Here is a 21,110-nt window from a genome sequence, read left to right as displayed (position 1 = left end):
CCTTGTGCTTAGGTATGTGCATACTTTTTTATGCTTTATTCGAATCCTGAAAATTTCAAATAGATCGAAGTATAAAAACCGAAGTAAGTCAAGAATACATATTCCTTATACAAGCTAGGGCCTAGGGAAGAAAGAGAAGGAAGCTAGAAGCTAGACAAGCGGTCGGATTGTTTTTCTATCTACTTTTTAAGTCCAGAATATTAGAATTTAATATTGAGAATATTTCCAATTTGAAGGTGACAACTTTCTGAATTCCTTTTCGGGCAAACTGGAACCAAGATGTTCGTTTTTCTCTGAGTGTATTTTGCGGAGTAAATCCATTTAATCGCAAATGATTCTGAGTGCTTTTCAGTGTTGTTTACTATCGACAATGCTGACGTCGAGCTCTGTTAACCTGTTCGAGTTCAGGCCGCGGAATGACTCATGAATGGATTCGACGAGCTTTGAGTGAAAATGACAAAGCACTCATCACATATCTAACAGAAGCCGCCGAATTGGGACTCCCGGACTAAATTCGCAAAACATTAAGATAAATTAAAAGAAGATAAAACGGCAAGCGGAAGATCAAATACTCTGCAAGACACGGGGCATAGAAGGATGCTCTGGACTTAAGGTTTGAACCAAGAAGCTGGTTCAAATCGAGAATTAGTTTTATTTAGCTTTAATGCCAATGACAATGGCACGAAAATCCAAGCTCCAATAGGTTTTTATCTTCATATTTGTTGAAAATAATATGTTAGGGTTTGAACCAAAATGTTGGTTCAAACCTTATCAGATATTATCTAGCTCTAGCTTTAAGGGTGAAGGAAGTTATCGGAAGGTATCCATAATGTGAAATATTCTCTATCGGTAGATAAGATAAACTATAAAAGCCTGTAAAAACCCGAAAACTCGTTCTGGATTTAAAAAATTAACAGTTGGAAAGGCATCGGTACAGTTTTACAGGCACTATTCTTGCAGTTTTAAAGAGTCCTTCAATGGCTGGAAAATCTGAAAATATATAGAAACACGCAATAATTGATATTTTTGCCAAAGTTACAGTTGGACAAGCACGGTCTTAAGGCAACAGTTTTGCAGCCACTATTCTTGCAGCATTAAAGTAAAAGTCTTACTTAGATTGAAAATATTAAGATCCAGTCAAAAATATATTTCTGCCAAACTTACAGTTGGAAAAGCCAGGCATTAAGGCTACAGTTTTACAGTCACTTTTCTACTAAAGTGCTTCACTTAACAACGCGCTTCACATACTTGGATTGTCACACAACAATGTTGATTTTTTAATCTTACAGTTGGAAAGGCAGCGCCTTATAAATACAGTTTGAGAGTCACCTTTCTTACAGTTTTAGAGCAGGGGGCGTGATAGTTGACAGGATGAATTGATCGAGCCGCAAAACCAACTTGGGGCGTCCTACAGTTTGAGAGCCACTGCTCTCATAGCCAAGCAGTCGCCTTTCAACCTGTTTCGAGCCATTCAATTCAATTGTTTCCGAGACAAATTGAATCATATTTTGTGCAGCACCCGCTGGCAGAGTATGAGGCGAATTCTAGATTAAAACTTGTTTCTGTGCGCTGAGCGACCCCTCCCTCCCCCTACCCTACCCCGCTGGCAATTGCGTCAGCTGAGGCGAGGCGTGTGCATGCGATAAGAAGCCGCTGCCTCCGATCCGGCGGGCAGTACCCAAACGTAGCCGGAGCCGAACAGAACGCAGAAGATGTCCCGCTTGATGCTCTTGCTCGTTGTCGGCCTGCTGTTGGCGGCGGCGCCGGCGGCGGGTGGTAAGAAGGGGCGCAAGAAGGGCGCCGACTGTCCGCAGATGAAGCTGAAGCGTCAGTGGGGCGGCAAGCCGGCGCATGGCATCAACTACCAGGTGCGGCCCGTGCGCTTTGTGGTCATCCATCATACGGTGACAAGCGCCTGCTCCGGCTTTGTGCAGTGCGCCGAGCTGCTGCAGGGCATGCAGAGCTATCACCAGACACAGCTGGACTACCACGACATTGGCTACAAGTGAGTTCCAGCTTGGGTTAGCTATCTGCCCGGCACCGGCTCAATGCGCTGCTCAGCTTTCTTATAGGCAACGACGGCATCGTCTATGAGGGCACCGGCTGGGGCATCGCTGGCGCTCACACCTACGGCTACAATGCGAACGGCACGGGCATCGCCTTCATTGGCAACTATGTGGGTGAGTCTCCCCCTCCGTCTCCCAATACTGTCGTGCTGAGTCTTGCCTTCTTCCTTGCAGACAAGCTGCCCGCGCAGGCGGCGTTGGATGCGTGCAAGAAGCTGCTCGCCTGCGGCGTGGAGCTGGGCGAGCTGAGCGAGGATTACGGACTAATTGGCGGCTCCCAGGTGATAAGCACACAGAGTCCGGGCCTGACGCTCTACAATGAGATACAGGAGTGGCCGCATTGGCTGCCCAATCCTTGATCTGGGATTAGGAATTGCATTTAAATATATTTTTTTTATCGTGAATTTAAATCGTTTTCTATTTACGTTCATAGATTTATCGTGCTTACGATCATATTTTATGCTGCACTTTTTCAACGCAACAACTTAGCGTCATCTGGCAATGTCAGAACGCATAGTATAAACGAAAACACTGGCGCCCTCTACAGACGGCTCAGTTGAGTTTTTTTGTGATTGCGATTGTATTTTACGTTTCATATTTTTGTCGCAACAGCTTAGCGTCATCTGGCAATGTCAGAACGCACAGTATAAACGCAAACATTGGCGCCCTCTACAGACGGCTCAGTTGAATTTTTTTTTTTGCTTACGATCATATTTTATTTTGCACTTTTTCAACGCAACAGCTTAGCGTCATCTGGTAATGTCACAACGCGCTGTATAAACGAAAAAGTGGCGCCCTCTACACATAGCTCAGTTGGATTTCTTTTGATTACGATCATATTTAATGCTGCACTTCTACAACGCAACAGCTTACTCGATTGGGCGATATCAGCGCCCCAACGATGGCTGTGGCGCCCTCTACATACAGCGCACTTAAAAATTGTTGTTTTTCTGGTTACGATCACATTTTTCGCTTTGCACTTTCGACGCATCAGCACAGCGACACTTAGCCACATACTGCGTTATCAGCGCGTTCTTACTGTGGCGCCCTCTACTGAAAATTTTCTTTCAATTATATTGTTATAATGACTAACGTTTCTTAGTTATTTCTGAATTATTTTGTTATTTCAATTGCATTTTTCGTTTCACTCGCAACAGTGCAGCGCTATTTAGCTACACAGCGCACTTCAAGCGAACTATATATTGAAAAACTGTGCCGCCCTCTACTCTCTGTTCAGTTGAAAATTCTGTAGCTTAACGAAAACTGTGTCGCCCTCTAGTGCAAGCACATAGAAAACGTTGGTTTTCGAACTTAATGCAGCGCAGGCAAATAAATAACCGATAGATTTATTTGCAGTTCGTTTCTTTAACGCCTCTTAATAATTGCTATAGAGCCAGATATAGTTTAGTGTATATATTAATTAGTGCACTTATATTTATCATTTAACAAATGCTATTAATTCTTCAATTGTTCATTATAGTTGTAGTTTAGCTGCACATCAGCTGGTGCAGCTCGCAGCGCATATCGACAGGCATTTTTAGTATTTTGTAGTATTTAGTTATCGCTCGGAGAGCGCAACATGTGTCTGCCGCTCTCAGTGCGGCGAGCTGCCACCTATTGACAGTTGTTGTATCGCATTTGAAACGAACGGAGGTGACGCGCGTTCAGCTGCCGGCGCTGGCTTAGACTTTGTTTTTGTTTTTGTTGTCTCGATGCTCGCGCCGTTTGTTTATCGCGTTCTTTTTTATTGTGTGTTTGTGATTTTGTTTATTTCCAACTGTGCTGCTGTGCGAATTCGCGTGGCTGAAGCGAACGCAACTATTGCAATGCTGTAAAATACAGTTAAAGCGCCAAAACGTAACAAAAACAAGAAGAAGCACAAGCACAAGCAGAAGCAGCAAAAGAAGCAGAAGAAGAAGAGCACAGCAAACAAAAATCTGTTAATATTTATTATTTTTTTGATGTTCAAGTGAAAGCGTGTGAAAAATAATTCAACTCAACGTGTTCGCCAAGCTGCGAGGCCAAAGTCAAAGCCAAAATCAAAATCTTGGCCAAATACGCAAATTGGCTCTCTCCCTTTCTCTCTGTCTCTCTCTCTCTCTCTGTCTCGTTCGTGTGCATCCTGCGGCCAACCAAAACTTCCGGCGAGCAAATGCAACCGCAACTGTTGCGCCCGTCGAGGACTGTTACAAACCCAGCTGCGATTCCATCAGTTCACAAAGGTAAGTTACAGGGTATGTGTCAGTTGCAGGGTATCTATAAGCCAGTGAAGTGCAAAGAGGCAATAAGATTGTGCTTCTTTTGTCTCTATTGGAGCATAATCTATCGTGGTTAATGCAAGCATTACCCGGCTTTGCTCGTGCGAATTATGTTCAAGCAAGCATTACCCGGCTTTGCCCGTGCGATTTATTTTCTTTTGGCTTTTAATAGATTTTGCTTGCAGATTTTCCAAGTAAAACTTTACAAAGTATTTCTAGCAGATCGAATATATTTTGGGCCATTGTCTATATACACTAAGACCAAAAGATTTCACTCAGAATGTTGGATTTTCCTCAAAATTAATTCCAACTTTCTTACTTGCCAGGCTTATTTAAACATTCATTTCCCATTGTATAGACTTACAGCTTCCTAGCTCTTCCGCCTTGGCCTGTTCATTGCTCATCAATCAATCAATCAGTCAGTCAGTCAGTCAATCAGCTTGATCTTGGGTATGCATGTCCTCTGTTTATGAATCTCCCATGGTGTATTTATTAATCTCCCTTGTTGTTAACTTACATCACATAAGCTGCCTAGTTCTTTCGCCTTAACCTGTGCCTTGCTTATCAATCAGTCAATCAATCACTCAGTCAGTCAATCAGCTTGATCTTGGATATGCATGCTAAGAGGCATGCCCTCTATTTATGAATCTCCCCTGGTGTTAACTTACATCACATAAGGTCCCTAGTTCTTCCGTCTTGCTTATCAATCAGTCAATCAATCAGTCAGTCAGTCGGTCAATCAGCTTGATCTTGGGTATGCATACTTACAGGCATGTCCTCTATTTATTTTCGAAATTTCACATAGATCGACCTCCAAGCAGCCGAGTTACCATGGATAGTATTTTGGTTGGGTTGATTTTGGAACATGATTTTCACATGATCTGCTTATAAGGCATATGCTAGCATGTACTCCTTATCCAATTACAGTTATTGATGTAGAGTTCTTGCTTGATTTCAAGCGAGCCCCGTTTGCACATTCAACACATTCAACGCATGCAACGCATGCAACACATGTGATTCGATTTCATGGCCGTCTCTTTGCCGCTTTTTGTAATGATTTTGCGGCCATTTTCGAGTATTTTGTTCTGTTTTTTTTTTCTCTCTTCTTTTTTTGGTAAAACTTTTGTAATGTTGTTTGTTATGTTGCTGTTGTTGTTGTTGCTGCGGCTTCATTGCGCGTCTTCTTTGGGGTTTCGGGGTCATCATCTCTTTCAACGTTGCCTGCCAAAAAGCCAAAAAAGTTGCGTGCCAATCTCTCTCTGTTGTTGTTGTTGTTGTTGTTGTTTTAGTGCCATGTACGATATGCATTGCGTTAAATATAAAATGTTAACAACAAGAAAAAATAACAAACATATAACTGACATATCTGCAAATACGATTTGTACGTGCATATTCGCTTGCCAAATGTCTGAAAAAGTTTCATTAACAAATTCAAGCTGTTGCAATTGTTGTTGTTCTTGTTTTTTATACCCTCTACCAAATGGCCAGCAGAAGGCATCCCAGCGACTAGAAACTGGAGAATAAATGGAGAGCCTTAGTATCTGGTATTTACAGGAGTTGAAGTGTCATCTGAAAATATCATAACGTTCGGGCTGTAAATAAACAAGTTAAGAGTTCCCACACTATAAGGAATGCGTTCCCAGTTAACTTCGGCGTCTACAGTCCGATTGTTTTGAAGTTTTCTGGGCTTAAATCTGACATGCTAACGTGTGCATATACTAGAGCACATGGCATGCTTAAGACTAAGTTCTTTCTTATTTTGGGTTAGGTATACAAAAAATGAACTATTTTCTATTTGTGTATACTCTGCGAGAAGCTAATTTCCAAGTCGGATGCATATCGCGCTAATATTTCTCGAGATATGCACAAAAAACGAGCACAGGGTATCGCGCAGTCGCGCATGCCCCATTGCAGCACAGCATTTTGATGGAATGCGTCTGGTGCGTGGACTTGATTTTTATGGCTTCGGCTCGACTCGATTAGATGCGTTCGCTTCAGCGAAATTTGCGACATTTGCATAATCGAGCGAGCAACAGGCCCAGACAGCGTCTCATAACCTCAATTCGAGACGCAGCCAGGCCCACAGGCCTAGCCCCAGCCCCAGCCCCAGCCCCAGCCACAGTCCCAGCCCCAGCCCGCTGCCTCCGATCCAGCTCGAGGCCCGGCTGCAACTTCAGGTCCCGCAGTAAATTGCATTGCGTGTAATTTGTTGTCCCCAATTGCGTAAAATGTACGCAGCTGCTGTCGCTGCATCGATTTTCACCTGCCACAGCCCCCTTGCCCGCTCTTCTGCCCCGCCTTGGCTGGTTAATCGATGAGTGCGAAACTGCCGTTAAATATTGGCACAGTAAAGTTTCTTAATTACCAAAAGCTCGCTCTGACACAGTGCAAAATCTTTCGAGTTTCTGCATATTCTCGCTGAGGCGTGCCCGATTTCACATATGCCTACTCAGTATCGATATCTAAAACAATCGATGATTTCGATTGTTATCGATTTAGATGATAAATAGAAACAAATATAGGATTTTCTTTAAAAATAAGTAACATTTCCAATACAATTCATGTGAGATCAGGGTAAGATTAAAATGCGTTTAGGTTTTTTGCGATCCATCGATACATCGATATAATCGATAGGCCCAATCGATTGTTTTCCAGCTCTACTGCTCAGTCCATCCGTATGTCCAGGTCTAACACGTCTGTCTCTTTGCACTAAAATAGCTTGAGTTTACATTTTAAATGTATACTCCCGCATGCCGAATGATATATCGTTCAATTTTGAAAATATCGATAAATATCGATTTCGAGACTTGGTTTTTTTCGAGCTAAATACCTGAACTTTGTTGTGCACACTCTCTCAAAGACTGAGCATATTTTACTTTTCAGCTACCTTCTCCAATTACGCCGAATTTCGAAGCGAGAGTCGTGTAGAGTCATCGTTTTTTGTGCATATCTCGAGAACTATTAGCGCGATATGCATCCGACTTGGAAATTAGCTTCTCGCAGAGTATACACAAATGAAAAATAGCTCATTTTTTGGATACCTAACCCCAAATAAGAAAGAACTTAGTCTTAAGCATAGAGCCTTGTGCTCTGGTATATGCACACTTTAGCATGTCAGATTTAAGCCCAGAAAACCTCAAAACAGTTTGGACTGTAGACGCCGGAGTTAATAGGGCACGGGTTTCTTATAGTGTGTTTCTTGTGTTCGAACTTCGCAGTAAGGGACAGCTTGGGATCAGGGTATCAGGGTGTTAATTAGAAAAGAACTCATCAGACTTTATTATTTTATTAATGTCTTTGATTGGTTTTCGTTCTACAAAAGCAATGGAAACGCCGTAAACGGAATAGAAATTTGGAACTTGAACTAACGACTAGAATTCCTGGATGCACCGATCATTTTGTCCAGCTGCTCCTCGCGCTCCTGCCGGCTGAGTATGTGGAATAGACGATGCGTCTTGCTGACCATGGCCATCTCAAAGTCGTCGGACTTCAGCTGGTTGCCCAGCACCGTGGCCAGACAGTTGATGGCCAGCTGCCGTGTCATCTCGTCGCTGAGATTCTTCTTGTACTTTCTGTCCAAATAGGCGAGGGCATCCAACATTTGGGTGCCCACCGCGGTGGCCCGGTAGCCGCAACAGTAGCCAGCCGGATCGGTCTTGTAGACGCAGGGCCCGAGCTCGTCGTCGTAGGCGATCGTCACCATGCTGCAGCCGAGCGGACGCATCTCGGCATTCTGCGTGTACACCTGACTGATGTCGCCCATGCGGCCGCAGAGCACATCGACGGGCATGCTGTAGCCGTATCTGAATTGAAAGCTGCCCGCCTCGTAGACGGCCTTCTGCACCTGGGCCCGGGCGTCGGCCATGCGTCCGATCATGCCGCAGCCGATCTGCTTGTTAATGGAAAACAAACGTGTCACAGTCTCTGGCACAATGAGCCTGTCCAGCCGCTTCTGCTGTACGATCAGCACGGCACAGGTGGCGCCCCGTATGGCAACGAGCGTCAGGTTGTCCAGCGCGAGTGCCCGGAATGCATATTCCACCTGAAACAGCCGACCTTCTGGCGAAAAGACGGTTATGTGTCTGTCAAAGCCTGCGGCGCTGCCTCGCGCCATCCTGTATTCTATAAATAATATACTATATATTCGGCACTTGTCAAATCAACAACTTGGGCGCCGACTGCTTTTCGCTCTGCTCGATTTATTCAGGTGCTTAGCTCTGATATTCCAGTAAGAGGTGGGAAATGAGAAAGTATTTGAGTTGGGACAAGTAAATGCCCGAAGAAGTTCACTTTTAATTGAATATGTACAATATCTAAGGTACTAAACTTATCTTGTTAGACCCTAAACCCATTGAAAATGGGTCAGCTAGAGACTTGAAATATAAAACGTCGCAACTCCTTCTGCTCGCACAATATAAGTTTAGTGCCGATAAACGATAACTTGTCGCGTTTTCAAGCAATCGATAAGAATCGTTATCGAAAAACTCTTTTTTTGAGCAAATCTCATTGGTTTCAATAGTTAGGGTATTATCTCTCTTTTATCAAAAACCCAACATTAGCTGTTAACACAGTTTTCCTTGAAGTCCCTGAATATATCTTCATATGTCTTCATACCAGCTGAAGCTTAATGTGATCGAAGCTTTTCGAAGATTGTTTAAGCATAAGACCTCAATTGTTGCCGCAAATTGTCATTGTTATCAACGTATTATCATTAGACATTAGCTCTGGGGCGCTATTAACTAACTGTTGTCTATTTAAGTGCTGTCATTGTTGTAGTTGTTGTTGTTGTTGTCGTTGTTGCTGGAACTGGAGCAATCTTAAAGAGAGTTGCGGACTACGCGGAGTACGCATGGAGTATGTTAATTCAGCGATTGTTCAACGCAAATTGCGTGAGACTCATTCAAAGACGTTGACCTATTATACAGGGAGCATTCTGAGAGAGAGGGGGAGATATAGTGGGGAGAGTGAGAGACAGAGGTGGTGAGTGATAGAGGGGATGGACAAATAGAGAGAGAGAAACTAAATATATATTTATATATAGAGAGAGATAGTTGGGAGATTTATACATATACATGTACACATAGGAAGAGAGAGAGAGAGAGAGAGAGAGAGATAGAGATAGAGATAGAGAAAGTGAGAGAGGGGCTAATATGGTATATATATGCATAGAGACATATGTGGAGGCACAGAGAAGAAGAGAGAGGTCGGAGTAGAGAGAAAGAGAGAGAGAGAGAGAGAGGGAGAGAGAGAGAGAGGAGGGGAGGATGCATAGAGAAAGATATGGAAGCACACAGCGTAAGATAGATAAAAAGTTAAATATATTTACTTTGAAGCAGAATATGGCAAAGGATATACTCCCGTCTCTGAGAGTTCCCCTTAGCGAGCGAGCACTGTATTTCAGAGTCAAGAACTCATGACTAGCTCGCTGCGAGTAGCTGCAGCTGGAGTTTAAGTGTATATCGACTGCTGGTGTATTATTCCAATCCACAACAATTCCTATCGAACTGCTACACAAATGGACTGTAAATGACGATAAACAGCAACAAGAGGGGGAAGTGGGGATGCTGGGAAGGAAGGGGCAGCCCATCAAGTGCATAAATATCTGCAGCGGCAGCAATTAAAGCTACCAACAGCAGCAACAATGTATTAACTCCCCCCCCCCCCCCCCCCTACAACCCGCCTCTGCTCTCACTCCCACTTACCCCCCGCACGTACAGCCCCCCCCCCCCCCCCCGCCCTTTTGTTGTTCTGCTTTGTTTTCAAAGAAATTACAAACAAAAAGAGAGAAAATTGTAACAAAATTCAGCTTCGGCAACAATTTCTCGCAGTTGTTGTTGTTGGCTTTATAATGCCAGCAAGAAATCTGATAGATCGGCAGGCACGTGCTGCTTGGCTAGCAAACAACAATTTGCATACACTACCCGAAGCTGGGCATCAGAACTTGCGCGAAAAGTGCAGGGCAATCGTAATGTACGCCTTTTCCTTCCTTGTAAAAAACCCATCATTATAAATAATATAATAACTCGTAACTCTTCTCCCTTCCCTCTTCTCATTCGGATCGAGTCCACGCAATTAATTCGAATTTATTGCCAAGCTCTGTTGTTCCTTATAGAGTATATTCATGTCGGCTTGTCGCCGCGCACATTTCCAGTCTTTATAGTTTTGGCATCTTGAAACGGGCGTTTCCAGCGGCCAGTGTAAACAATAAACAGATCTTTGAATATGCTGCATATGCGGCGGGCACGCACACACACACACACACACATACTATATACATGGGCGTATCATGCTGATATGGCCGCCTCGGTTCAGGTCAGTGGTGGCTTCTGGCTAAAAGCAACAAGAGCACGGCCCATATTCAATGCGTGGAGCAGGAGAAGGAGGAGGAGGGGGCGATCTACAAAAGCCGATCGCTGCTTAGGGAAGAACAAGAGGCAGAGTAATGTGTGCGTGTGTGGCTGAGTTCTTGGCGTTTACCAATTGCAGCGATTCCAATTGGATTTGGCATTTTCTCACACACAACGCTCGGGCGTTTATACGCTGCGCTTTGTATTGTGTAAATTGGCGAGCGAAATTAACATGGCTCGTTGGTCTAGGGGTATGATTCTCGCTTCGGGTGCGAGAGGTCCCGGGTTCAACTCCCGGACGAGCCCAAATCATTTTTTTCCCTCACTTCTTTTTTCATATTTGTGCCTTCTCTTGCGTTTTGTTTTGATATATTATAATAATAGAGATTGCTATCGGGGTGTCATTCAAGCTGCGGCTCGTTTAGCATTCATCTTCGAGTCCCGCTCTATTGATGGCAGCGTGTGGTGGAAAGGGGAAGGGACGGGAGCGGGGTATGTCTATCAACCATTTGTCATTTGGCCACGGCGCGGCTGCTTGGTGGGCGTCAAAGTTGCCCCCCCCCCCCCCCCACACCCCCGCACTCTCCACGAGTTTGGCGTGAATGAACTGTAACTGATGAAGAAGAAGCAGACGACGATGATGATGATGCTCATCATGGAGTTTCATGTAATTACATGTTTGATGCTGATCTTCGGAGTTGCGTGTCGTTGTTGTTTTTTTTTCGGTTTTTTTTTTTGCTTCTTCTCGTGTTCGGTCAGCACTTGGGGCGAGCAAATTTCAACAACATCTCAACTAAGACACAGATTTGGGCTGTGCTTCAACTGGATTTGGATGTGGTCGTGGTCGTGTTTGTGGTTGTGGCTGCAGGAGCAGCAGCAGTTTTTTGTTTCTTGTTGGCCTGTTAATCGATTTTAAATTGCAGATTGATTGATTAAGATATGAGCAGGAGCTGCTCCAGTTGCAATCCTTCTCCCTCACTCTCTCTCCCTCTCCCTCTCTCTCTCTTTGTCTTTCATTTCTTCCCGCAGCCACTTGAGCTGCACTCCCACAATTCAGTCAAGTGGCTGCTCTTGAGCGTTACAAATTTCTCACAAATCAAAGAACTGAACTGTTGCTTCCCAGGCCCAAAGCCAGCAGCTGGACTAATTGAAATTGTGGCAAGCGCAGCGATAAGAATACAATTCGACTCACAAATATCCACAGAGAGAGAAACAGATATTGAGAGCGTGAGTGAGAGCGTAAATACTCAATCGCATGCATCATTTGCTTGTTAGAGCCACATTTCAACTTGCGTGAATTATCAATTTTGCTAAAAGCTACCCGACGCTAGATGGCGTCTTGGCTGGCATTGCTCTGTCGTTTGTTGCTTATTCTAGCCCCCTTTTCTAACCCCTCTCCACACGCGCAACTAGAGCGCATTATCAACATTGAAAGCCGCCCGACGCTAGATGGCGCTTTGGCTGGCATTCCTCAATTGTGTGTATTTCAGTTCGGTTTGCGCATATTTCCGATGCCGTTGACCGCTGCCAGCCCTCCCCTACACCCTGTACCCACCGCTGCGCTTGCCCCAGTTGCACCTGCAGCTCGCATAATATCCGTTAAATGGCTTTTGGGAGATCTTTTGTTCATTGTTCGCGCCGCACGTTCATTTTCCACGATGCTGCACGCAACTGCGATTGGATTTTCTTGGACTCCTCGGATTTTCGTTATGCGGCCGACTCATGCCACCAAATTACGTTAATGATTAACGAATCGCTTCGAACCAGGATCCATGCATGCCCACAAACATTTATCGTAGATATATGTATATATGAATATAAAGATATGCAGCGCGACGGCTTTCCGAAAACAATTAAAAAAAAAAAACAAATAAATACGAGAAAAAGAAACCCATTAAAAAATGTTAATTTCCATAAAAGACTGGAGTGATACAGCACGTGGCTAAAAGCCGCAAACCAGCCAACAGACAAGGCCCAGAATTTCTAGCCAAGTGTGCGTGTGTGCGTCTGTGTGTGCGTGTGTGTGTGTGTGTGTGTGCTTGGTTGTTTAATTTGTGTGTGGAATGTATTGCGGGCAGCGCTCGCTTCAGTTTTGTGGCTTTTAATTTGCTGCCAAAAATATGTGAAGCAAGACTGCTCTAGAGTTCGACTAGCTGATACCCTGTAAATAAAAAATAGACTGCTAATAGACTAGTTGATACCCTGTAAACGGCGGAAAAATTCTTTTTAAATATAAAAAAAGACTGCTCTGCAGCTCGACTAGGTGATACCCTGTACACGGCGGGCGTGTACTAAGTGGAAAGGCAATAGAAAAAACAAATAGTTTATCTATCTTATAGTGTAAGGTAAGCCCAATTTACCAACTTGTCAGTGGGTATAGGGTATAAAAAATGCAAAAAACCAAAAAACCAAAAAAATAACAAAGAAATATGCGTTAAAAATTAACATAAACGCCCACGATCTGGCGATACGAGACTCGATCGGGCGATGCTAGTCGCGGTATCGAGATATCAGATTTAGCTGCGTCTTTCGAGTTATAGTTAGGGCATCTTTTGGCAGCTTTAGTGCGTGTTTGTTGGCTTGTTTGGCTGATTTATAGTCTTGGCCATAATTATCTGGTCTAAGGTGTTGCTAATGGCCAAGATGTGCGCTGCGGTTGGGGCTTGTCCAATCAAGCTCACATTTGACAGCTGCGGCATCTCGACAATTTGCATACCTCAAGCCCAGTCTAATGGAGATGCTGGACAAGGCAGTGTGAAGGGGTAGGGTAGGGGGGGGTAGATGGTAGGGCGGAGAGAGGCATGCCCAGTTATGACAGCTGCGGTCAGCCACACACGCAGCTTATCATTTACCATTTGATTGGCGCTGACAACGGAACTGGGATCGGTATGGGAAATGCAACTGGAGGCAGGGAAAAGATACCTGAGCAATGGGAGCTGGGAAAGGGGGAAGTGGGAACTGGAACCTAGAACCTGGCGCAGCATTTGCTGGCCAACAGACGCGACTTCCAACTGCAAAACTATAAATTATGCTGTCCGTTTGTCTAGCTGTCTATCTGCTAGTCTGTCTGCCAGTCTGTCTGTCTGTCTGTTTGCCATTGTCTGCCCCTCCCGCACTCTCGCACCCTGCCCTCCAATAGCATGCTCAACGCTTTCGCGTTTCAGTTTGCCGAACAAATCGATAGCCTAAGAAAAGTTGTTGATCAAAAAAACGATTCGTTTTCAAATCAACCTTTTTTGATGATTTTTTGGCATATCTCGGCCAAATAATGTCAGATTTTGGAATTTTATACCATTTTGAGCTCGTAAGGATCAGTACTATCGATTGGCATCAAAAATATGAAAATCTAAAATTTGACCAAAATCGACAAAAAAGCAAGGGGTTACATCACGTTTTTTTTCAAATTCGGGGTCGGTTCAAAAATCAAAACTTTTTCGATGATTTTTTTCGAATATCTCGGGTAAATATTGTCGGATTTTGAAATATTATACCTTTTTGAATTCGTAGGGATCCCTACCATAAATTGGCATTCAAAGAAATTCAAAATCGATGGGTAAGAAAAAATGATTGACCAAAAACCGATTCGTTTTCAAAATCAACCTTTTTTGATGATTTTTTGGCATATCTCGGCCAAATAATGTCAGATTTTGGAATTTTATACCATTTTGAGCTCGTAAGGATCAGTACTATCGATTGGCATCAAAAATATGAAAATCTAAAATTTGACCAAAATCGACAAAAAGGCAAGGGGTTACATCACGTTTTTTTTCAAATTCGGGGTCGGTTCAAAAATCAAAACTTTTTCGATGATTTTTTTCGAATATCTCGGGTAAATATTGTCGGATTTTGAGATATTATACCTTTTTGAATTCGTAGGGATCCCTACCATAAATTGGCATTCAAAGAAATTCAAAATCGATGGGTAAGAAAAAATGATTGACCAAAAACCGATTCGTTTTCAAAATCAACCTTTTTTGATGATTTTTTGGCATATCTCGGCCAAATAATGTCAGATTTTGGAATTTTATACCATTTTGAGCTCGTAAGGATCAGTACTATCGATTGGCATCAAAAATATGAAAATCTAAAATTTGACCAAATCGACAAAAAAGCAAGGGGTTACATCACGTTTTTTTTCAAATTCGGGGTCGGTTCAAAAATCAAAACTTTTTCGATGATTTTTTTCGAATATCTCGGGTAAATATTGTCGGATTTTGAAATGTTATACCTTTTTGAATTCGTAGGGATCCATAACCATAAATTGGCATTCAAAGAAATTGAAAATCGAAAAATGTTGTTGACCAAAAAACGACAACTGTCAACTATGACCGGGGCAGCGGCAGTTGGGGCCGCGTGGGCGCCTGAGCCGAACTGCCGCGTGGGCAGCGACAACAGCCGCCCCCAGCTGAATTCAGGCCCGTTAAATTGTCAAATTAGGAAGAGAGTCCGAGGGTACGAGGCACGTGGGCCCGTGGGCACATTCGATTCAATTGGATGCACGACAACAGCGCGAACAGGTGGTCAATTGCAGCGAAGCACAACAGTTGGCCCAATCTCGAGGCGAGCTCAGGCCAAGCGGCGACGATAAACAAAAGCACACACACACACACGATTACACTATGCTACAGAGACGAGAATTGCATTGATTTCAGGGTCGCCAACAACGTTGTTGTTGTTGTTGTAGCTGGCAACTCGTTTGCTGGCAGCTCGAGCTGAGCCAGAAATTATGCCAACAGGTGCTCAACATTCTTGGCATACTTACGCCAGAGCTATGCAATTGCAGGCGTGGTCGAGGGGGGGGGGGGGGGGGTTGGGTTGGGGGAAACACTGATTGAGCTATTGTAATTGCCAGCCGAGAGTCATGAGATGCGTGCAGCATATGTTGCAGCTAGCAGCAGGAAGAAAGTCGACAACAAGTGCAACTCATTCCATTAACATGCACTATTCAAAGGAATGTTTACAAGCAAATGCAACAACAACAACAATGATAATAATATTATTAACATCGAAGTACTGATAATTGATTGTCTGGCCCAATGTCAAACGTTAACGTGAAGATCAAGCGATTTCTCAAACGATTTGTCAATGATAAAGCACAAAAAGCATAATTGCTGCTCAGAGTGTAGAAATTGAATTGAAGTTTTCAATTCGTATTATTTGTGAAACCCTAAACCCACTTGAAATTTGGAATGTAGGTCCACCTGGTGCCTGCGCAGAACGAGTTTCTTGCCGATAATCGATAACTTGCCAAAAAATCGATAAAAATCGATATCGAAAAACTGTTTTTTGAGCAAATCTCGTAAATTATGAAAGCTACAGACACCAAACTTGTCAAGTAGCTCCATGATTAGCATATATATATATAAATAGCTTTAGTTTTATAAGTATTACCCATAAGTTCGAGACCTATCAAGGGGGAGGGGGGGAGGGGGGGATAGCTACCAAAGATTGTGTGAAAAGTAAATTCTTGTGTAAATTAATGCTCTGTTCTTTAGGATATTCCATCCAAACTATGCGCCTGATATGTGAGCTAACGGGTATGATCAGTGGATTCAAGAACGTTGATTCACTTGAATCATCTCTGCATGCACTTAGTTGTATTCATAGCACATGTTGTGCACTCGTTTGAGCTGCAAACACAACCAAGCACTCATTTGAGTTCTACTCGTATAGAGCGCATTATCTTTGGGCTTTGGGCCCCTTGTTACGAACTGTTCAGCTTTTGTTTTGCATTATGTCACGTTTTTTTTTTGGCCCAGCTAATGGAAATGCTGGCGCCAGCATCGCAATCCAACAACAACAACAACAACAACAACAACAACAACAACAACTTAATAACTGGCCAACAATTTGGTCAGCAATCCGTGGTCTTTGTGACTTGGTCTTTGTCTTTGTCTTTTGTTTTCTTATGCCCTTGCGGTGGATATTTTGACTTTGTCACGAACTATGTAACACATAGAGTACATAAAGCAGACATATTCCTTTTAACAAGCTGCGGCTGTGTGGAACTCGCGGAGTATAAGAATAAATCTGATCATCTATCACGTCTAAATCGCAGCTTGGCTCGTGCTAGGCATCTAGGGTATTTGGCAGCTAGAGATACAGTTGAGGAAATCGGGCGTTATTCCTTGAATATTTGATATATATGCAAGCATTTTAATGCCTTTATAATGATAGAAAATTTGACAACGAGTGAGGAACATAAAAGTATTTTGGAAGCAGCTTTTTTCATAGGGGAAAGCAGAAGTGCAGCGGGTACAGGGCATCTGCTAGTCGGCCCCCTTGTCACAGAATGTTCATCTCTGTCTTATGTAATTGTCGCAAAATTTGTTGCGTGACTTCTGCCCAGTTGATGACCACTCAACAACAACAGCAACAACAGCAACAACAGCAACAACAACAACAACTCAGCTTTAGCTTTCCTTCTCTCTGGCGCAAGCGGCAGATGAAGCCAGAGCCTCTGCTTCATAATACTCTTCCATAATGTGCTATGTTTAATAAACATATTCCTCTATAAATTAAGCTAGATAATACCCTCTTTATTTTCTATACCTTAATACAGGGCATTCACAACTATTTGATCTTAAGCACATTTGGCCGTGCTTCATATGTTAGTACAATTTATTGTTGACTATGAATCAAAACTTAAACCAACTTAAATGTTGAACGAGTTAGAAGGGCACACCGAAAATTTAATACCCTTGCAGACGGAATCTTTTCATAATGCTTTGCTCGTAACTAAGATGCACAGGGAAAATAATTAAATGTCGAGTATGGTTAAGATATCAAGACAGAGCCAAAAGATGTTCATGCAAGAAACTCATCTTCGACCGATCTATCCTATGGCAGCTATATGCTATAGGAGCCCGATCCAGCCGAACGAACAGACGTAGGGATAGCCAAGTTCCAAGTCGACTCGGACTGTTGATACTCTATGGAGATGTCTTCTTCTATGAGTTACACTGTAACTGTAGACAGAATTGTAAGGGTATAGAAAACAATCGCGTGGCATTCCAAATCAAAGCGAGCCCAAGTGTAGGAAGCGGGTTCGAACCATGAATCGTAGCATTGTCAATGTGTCTTGTATATAAATACATGTATATGGTATAAATTGAATATCATGATACATTGATTGATTTCAGTTAAGGTGCTGGAAGGGGGCAGAGCTGCGGCTTTCTCACGCCTGTTGCAACAGCCACAACAACAACAACAACAACAGCAGAAAACAAGTGGACATAGTTGAAAAATAATAAATGAGACGCTTGTAAAAAGAAAGCGACTGCGGCAACAAGTTTTGTTCGGCCGCCATTTGCATTGCGTGAACCGAAGCTGTGGACCCGGTCGAGCCCAGGCCCGCTGCTAAGCCCAATTTTGAGCTTGTGTCCGCAGCTCGCGGTAATTTATGAAGAATTTTAATTTTAATCAAATAAATGCATATATACCTACATGTGATTGAGCGTGCTGCGGCTAATGCCAGTTCATAGTGGAATTGACGGACGAAGTGCGTTGCATGTTGATTGCTCGACGAACGCCGAGCGACGGTCAACAGTTTGTGGCAAGCTTCAAATTGCCTGCCACAAATTGTTGCATTTCACGCAACAGCAATCGAAATGCCAGCCCAAGTTGCAGTCCCAGTCCCAATCCCAGTTGCAGTCCCCGTCGCAGTCATGCTGCAACTGACAAAGCTCGATTAATATGCAAACGAAGCGCTTTCCACTGGCGACCAACAGGTGCGTCCACCTTGGAATTATGTTAATTTTGTTGTGGCCGAGCTCAGACTCTCTGCGCTCGCTCTGGTAGCTTGTGGCAATTAGCACGGTTGCAGCCATTTAACAATTAGCATGGCCATTAAACGCACATTTTGGCCAAAAATACGTTCGAATCAATTCAAAGAGATTCTTTATTTTTAAGAAAAACCTAGCCCAAGATCAGGGCAACAACAGCACTAAAGCGAAAGTAAATATTACATTTGTTTTGTCTTATAACATACAAAAGAATTGTTGTCAAAGTCGGTTTTCTTTAGCCCACAATCGATCTGGAGCATGAAACATGACCATCAGAGATGTCTCGTTGGAGCTTCTAGGAACGGCTCTCCTCTCAAGTCAAGTCAAGTTCGGGATCTAAATATTCGCACAGGAGCGAGGCTCTTTGCCTTTTCGAATGTGTAACAAATAACAAATATTAAGTTAAAGGGGGCTTATTTAAGATATATAAGATATAATATAATATCATATATATATGCGAATCGACATTCTAGCTCTATGCACATAACTTTCAAAGTGATTCTCAATGTTGATATTTATCAGTTCATTTATAATACTCAATACTCAATGCTCAATATTAGTCATATTTGAAGTGGACTCGCGCTGAGAGCATGATTCGAATCAAGTTCGTTGCCTAAGTCTTTCGTTATATGCAGCTAAACTTGGAGCTGACTCGTTAATGAATGAATTGCTAGCGAATCGACTGAACGCGAATGCATTGCATAATCAGAAGTGGGCAATGTTTCCGTTCGGCTATTCGCCTAGCCGTTGGCCCACATAGTTTCTGCACGCGCTGAGCATTCCAAAATGCGGGTACTTTCACTCGAAGAACTCGCCGCTTGGTCCGGTCTTTGGTTTGGTCTGGGGCACCGAGATGGCAATGAAGATGGCGCTGTGCTTATAAATTTGTTTCTGTTGTGCTTAGCTTGGCTGCGGCAATTCTCAGAGAAGTCGCCCAAGTTGCGGCTAATTGCCAGCGACACGGCAGCCGTCACGACTCTGAGATTGTTATTGTTTGGCATTCGAGCGATGCGGAGGTGCGGGCATCGTCGCATTAAGTTGTTCATATTCTGATTGTGTTGCCCCTTCTTCCACCTACTTGCAGCCATGCCAGCCGCAGCCTGAAATTGTGCGCTTGTGAGAGACCTGCACTGTCCAATGGCCACGCCCATGTACCGGCAGTCCACGGCTGCCGCTGCCGCTGCCGCCACGTCCGTCCACTATGTAACGCCACCGAAACCGTTGGCGGCCGGCGCCATTCAAAACGGGGCGGAACGCAATCGCCTGCTGGAGCTGCTGCGTGCGCCCAATAATCTCACCTCGCCCACGCTGGAGCCGTCCTCGAAGGGCCTGCTCAATGGACCTGGCCAGAACAACTGCTTTCTCAACTGTGCCGTTCAGGTGAGTACGCACACAAATAATACACTTTTTAATTAATGAAAGCCATGCAAGAATTTGCTCAATGACAAACTTGGCTCACAGCTCACACTTAAACCAAACGCTCGAAACTATAATTTGCGTGCTGAAGCAATATATATGTATATACATCTCTATATATATAAACAATATGTGTGCACTTATGAATTCTCAACAATTTCACACAGTTTTTGGTTTTAGTATTATAAATTTGTTATTGTGATTTTGGGCTGATTTGATGATGGCCTCAAATGGCATTCGGTTTGCCGGGGCAGCCTTCAATTTGGAATCGTGTTAATTCGTAGGCAATCGCTGAGTCACAGCAATTGTTGTGGGCGAGCCAGAGGCGCCTTATAAAGCGCCCCCATGCCACTTTGAAGCTCTGGGCCGTGTCGCGGCAAGGCCAAGGCAGCGACGGCCTTTTCACAGAGCCAATTGCCTGACATACAAATATATTTAACGCTTGCATGTTCTGGGCCCGTCGGCCAGAAAGGGGGCCACTCTGCCATTTGCCTGGGGGAAAGCGAAAGGCAGGGTCTGGCAGGAGGGACAGCTGGCAGAGTTAGTCTAGAAAAAGTGCCACCCAGTTGCATAAATTTGTGTTGGCTTCCACGACGGCCCCATAATAAGCATAAATTTGTATATTTATGATACTAACGATTCTAACCCCCCTCGCTCAACAATGGCCCGCAAATAATGCAAATGCAATTAATACAACAATTAGTCTCGGGCGACAAGAAATGGGACGTCGCCTCGGCTGCAGCTCAGCTGAGTGGGGAACGAGCACAAGTACTCGAGAGCTCTATAAACTTAACCAGACTTGAAAAAACTTGGCTCTATTCCTACTTATATTTGATCAGCTATGAAGAGTACGTAAAGAAAGTTACAAAGCTTCTTTTCTCGTTCAAAGCTAATTTTTCTGTGTGAAAGAAGAAATCTGCATCAAATGAAATGAATATTGATAATATTCATATTAATAATAACAATTGTAATGATAGATTCTTATTAATATATTATTAAGTCCCACAAAGAACGTTCACGTCAATTTTATCGATATCTTCTTATGATTTCTGGTCTTAATTTTTTGCTCATAGCTCGAAAATTAGGAGAGCAAAGTCTGAGATTCTCGTATAGCATATGTACATACATATCGAGAGATTTTCGTACGGTATATACAGATTGGATATATATCCCTGATAGATAGATAGATAGATAGATATATAGATATATAGATATATAGATATATAGATATATTTCCCT

At 43.4% G+C, this 21,110-nt stretch overlaps 2 protein-coding genes and 1 non-coding gene across 3 annotated transcripts; 2 read left to right on the top strand and 1 right to left on the bottom strand.

The window, feature by feature from the left end:
• The first annotated feature begins 1,692 nt into the window (after positions 1-1,692).
• LOC115768171 (peptidoglycan-recognition protein SA) lies at positions 1,693-2,470 on the top strand. Its single transcript, XM_030712669.1, has 3 exons — positions 1,693-2,005; positions 2,062-2,180; positions 2,241-2,470. Exons 1-3 carry the CDS (start codon positions 1,713-1,715, stop codon positions 2,423-2,425), a joined length of 597 nt encoding a protein of 198 aa, XP_030568529.1. The 5' UTR covers positions 1,693-1,712; the 3' UTR covers positions 2,426-2,470.
• Positions 2,471-7,610: 5,140 nt separating this feature from the next.
• LOC115768185 (proteasome subunit alpha type-6-like) lies at positions 7,611-8,490 on the bottom strand. Its single transcript, XM_030712693.1, has one exon. The coding sequence runs from the start codon at positions 8,436-8,438 to the stop codon at positions 7,689-7,691; it is 750 nt and encodes a 249-aa protein (XP_030568553.1). The 5' UTR covers positions 8,439-8,490; the 3' UTR covers positions 7,611-7,688.
• A 2,415-nt stretch (positions 8,491-10,905) lies between these two features.
• Positions 10,906-10,977, top strand: Trnap-cgg. The gene has a single exon. It is a non-coding gene; the product is annotated as a tRNA-Pro (tRNA).
• The last annotated feature ends 10,133 nt before the right edge of the window (positions 10,978-21,110 follow it).

Source organism: Drosophila novamexicana, unplaced genomic scaffold (assembly GCF_003285875.2).
Source record: "Drosophila novamexicana strain 15010-1031.04,08,12 unplaced genomic scaffold, DnovRS2.1 tig00001692-arrow-arrow-pilon, whole genome shotgun sequence".
In the NCBI taxonomy this organism is placed as follows: Eukaryota; Metazoa; Arthropoda; class Insecta; order Diptera; family Drosophilidae; genus Drosophila; species Drosophila novamexicana.
The sequence above is the reverse complement of the archived record's forward strand: the minus strand, read 5'-3'. Positions and strand labels throughout refer to the sequence as shown.

Coding starts and splice junctions, on each gene's coding strand:
- LOC115768171 (XM_030712669.1), top strand. CDS start 1,713: ATGTCCCGCTTGATGCTCTTGCTCGTTGTCGGCCTGCTGTTGGCGGCG. Junction 2,006..2,061: donor TACCACGACATTGGCTACAA/GTGAGTTCCAGC, acceptor TGCGCTGCTCAG/CTTTCTTATAGGCAACGACG. Junction 2,181..2,240: donor CTTCATTGGCAACTATGTGG/GTGAGTCTCCCC, acceptor TCTTCCTTGCAG/ACAAGCTGCCCGCGCAGGCG.
- LOC115768185 (XM_030712693.1), bottom strand. CDS start 8,438: ATGGCGCGAGGCAGCGCCGCAGGCTTTGACAGACACATAACCGTCTTT.